General features: G+C 41.0%; 2 protein-coding genes across 2 annotated transcripts in view; one reads left to right on the top strand and one right to left on the bottom strand.

Moving 5' to 3' along the window:
* The window catches only part of LOC104755869 (ABC transporter G family member 40-like), an 8,564-nt gene extending 6,648 nt beyond the window's left edge, over nt 1-1,916 (top strand). Inside the window, exons 21-23 of the mRNA XM_010478340.2 lie at nt 869-1,040; nt 1,126-1,380; nt 1,472-1,916. Of these exons, the coding sequence (XP_010476642.1) occupies nt 869-1,040; nt 1,126-1,380; nt 1,472-1,729 (685 nt within the window). The 3' untranslated portion in view covers nt 1,730-1,916. The remainder of the gene's footprint in view (nt 1-868; nt 1,041-1,125; nt 1,381-1,471) is intronic.
* Nucleotides 1,871-2,049, bottom strand: part of LOC104759236 (pentatricopeptide repeat-containing protein At1g15510, chloroplastic) — a 3,212-nt gene continuing 3,033 nt past the window's right edge. Inside the window, exon 2 of the mRNA XM_010482186.2 lies at nt 1,871-1,953. Within this exon, the coding sequence (XP_010480488.1) occupies nt 1,871-1,953 (83 nt within the window). The remainder of the gene's footprint in view (nt 1,954-2,049) is intronic.

Raw genomic sequence — 2,049 nt, 5'->3', positions numbered from 1 at the left:
GTTATGAGGACTGTGAGGAACACGGTCGACACAGGCAGAACCGTCGTCTGCACCATTCACCAACCTAGCATTGACATCTTTGAAGCCTTCGATGAGGTATTAAAAATTACATTCAACACGAATCTGAAAAAGAACTTTCAACCATTTGTTAACATGGTTTGCTATGCAGTTATTTTTGCTGAAGCGCGGAGGTGAGGAAATCTACGTTGGACCTCTTGGCCACGAATCAACCCATTTGATCAACTACTTCGAGGTAATAAAACTACTTAGATACAATTTGTTTTGGAAGAGAAGCAAACATGGACTGAATATGTATTCTTGACTTTGCAACAGAGTATTCAAGGAATCAGCAAGATCACAGAAGGGTACAACCCAGCAACCTGGATGCTTGAAGTCTCAAACACATCTCAAGAAGCGGCTTTAGGAGTCGACTTCGCCCAACTCTACAAAAATTCAGACCTTTACAAGTAAGTACATTTTCACAGTCATGTTGAAGTCGAACCACACATTTAACAGCAAGATTTTGAACTCACCAATAACTTTCTCTCTTAATAGGAGAAACAAGGAGCTTATCAAGGAGCTAAGCCAGCCAGCTCCAGGATCAAAAGATCTGTATTTCCCAACACAATACTCTCAATCGTTCTGGACACAATGTATGGCTTCTCTATGGAAACAACACTGGTCCTACTGGAGAAACCCTCCTTACACGGCCGTCAGATTCCTCTTCACAATTGGCATTGCTCTCATGTTCGGCACAATGTTCTGGGACCTTGGAGGCAAAACGTAAGCGAAAACGTTCCCATAACACAAACCTTGATGCTGGCTAGGCTTCAAGACTGACATAATTTGAATTTTTTTCATCTTGCAGGAAAACAACACAGGACTTATCCAATGCAATGGGTTCAATGTACACAGCTGTTCTCTTCCTCGGGTTACAAAACGCAGCTTCAGTGCAACCGGTCGTCAACGTTGAAAGAACAGTCTTTTACAGAGAACAAGCCGCCGGAATGTACTCCGCCATGCCTTATGCTTTCGCTCAGGTAAATACAAACAAAATCCATCCGACAGTGATAAAGTTCACATTTTTATTTCCAACCCAAAATCCCTAACATTCGTGTTTATCAGGTTTTCATTGAGATACCATACGTCTTCGTGCAAGCAGTGGTGTACGGTCTCATCGTGTACGCTATGATAGGGTTCGAGTGGACGGCGGTGAAGTTCTTCTGGTACCTCTTCTTTATGTACGGATCATTCTTAACATTCACCTTCTACGGTATGATGGCTGTGGCTATGACTCCGAACCACCACATCGCCTCCGTCGTCTCCTCCGCTTTCTACGGCATTTGGAATCTCTTCTCCGGCTTCCTCATCCCTCGTCCCGTAAGTCTCCACCCTTATTATTTAATTTCAATATAGTCCACAAACTTATTTTAATATTACGTTTTGACCCCTAACTTTTTAATGAAAACAGAGTATGCCAGTATGGTGGGAATGGTACTACTGGCTTTGCCCAGTTGCATGGACATTGTATGGATTAATCGCATCACAGTTCGGTGATATTACGGAGCCAATGGCTGATGGTACTACTGTGAAGCAGTTCATTAAAGATTTCTATGGATACAGAGAAGGTTTCTTGGGAGTGGTCGCCGCCATGAACGTTATCTTCCCTTTGCTCTTTGCCGTTATCTTTGCTGTTGGAATCAAGAGTTTCAATTTCCAAAAACGATAGACAAGTTTTTGCATTCTATTTGTTGTAACAATAAGAAAATATATTTTTTGTTTATAGTTATACTATTCTTTCCTTTTTTGTAATGCCGTATTGATATAAATAAAAAGGATGATCAACAACACTGGATTTAGATTGAATCCTCTAACTAAATGTTACATACAGAGCAGTTCCTATCTTATAAGATGTGTTACAGACAAAACAAAGCCAAACGTAATCCGGATTTCCTGTGTAATACCATAACAATGTGTGTATTCCTTCTTTTGTTTCTAACGTCCGCATGAACATTGTCCATCTCTAAAGTGGTGGAAATGCTCAGCATC

The sequence above is a fragment of the Camelina sativa genome, chromosome 17, assembly GCF_000633955.1.
Source record: "Camelina sativa cultivar DH55 chromosome 17, Cs, whole genome shotgun sequence".
In the NCBI taxonomy this organism is placed as follows: Eukaryota; Viridiplantae; Streptophyta; class Magnoliopsida; order Brassicales; family Brassicaceae; genus Camelina; species Camelina sativa.
Note: the sequence above shows the minus strand (reverse complement) of the source record. Positions and strands in the feature narration are given on the sequence as shown.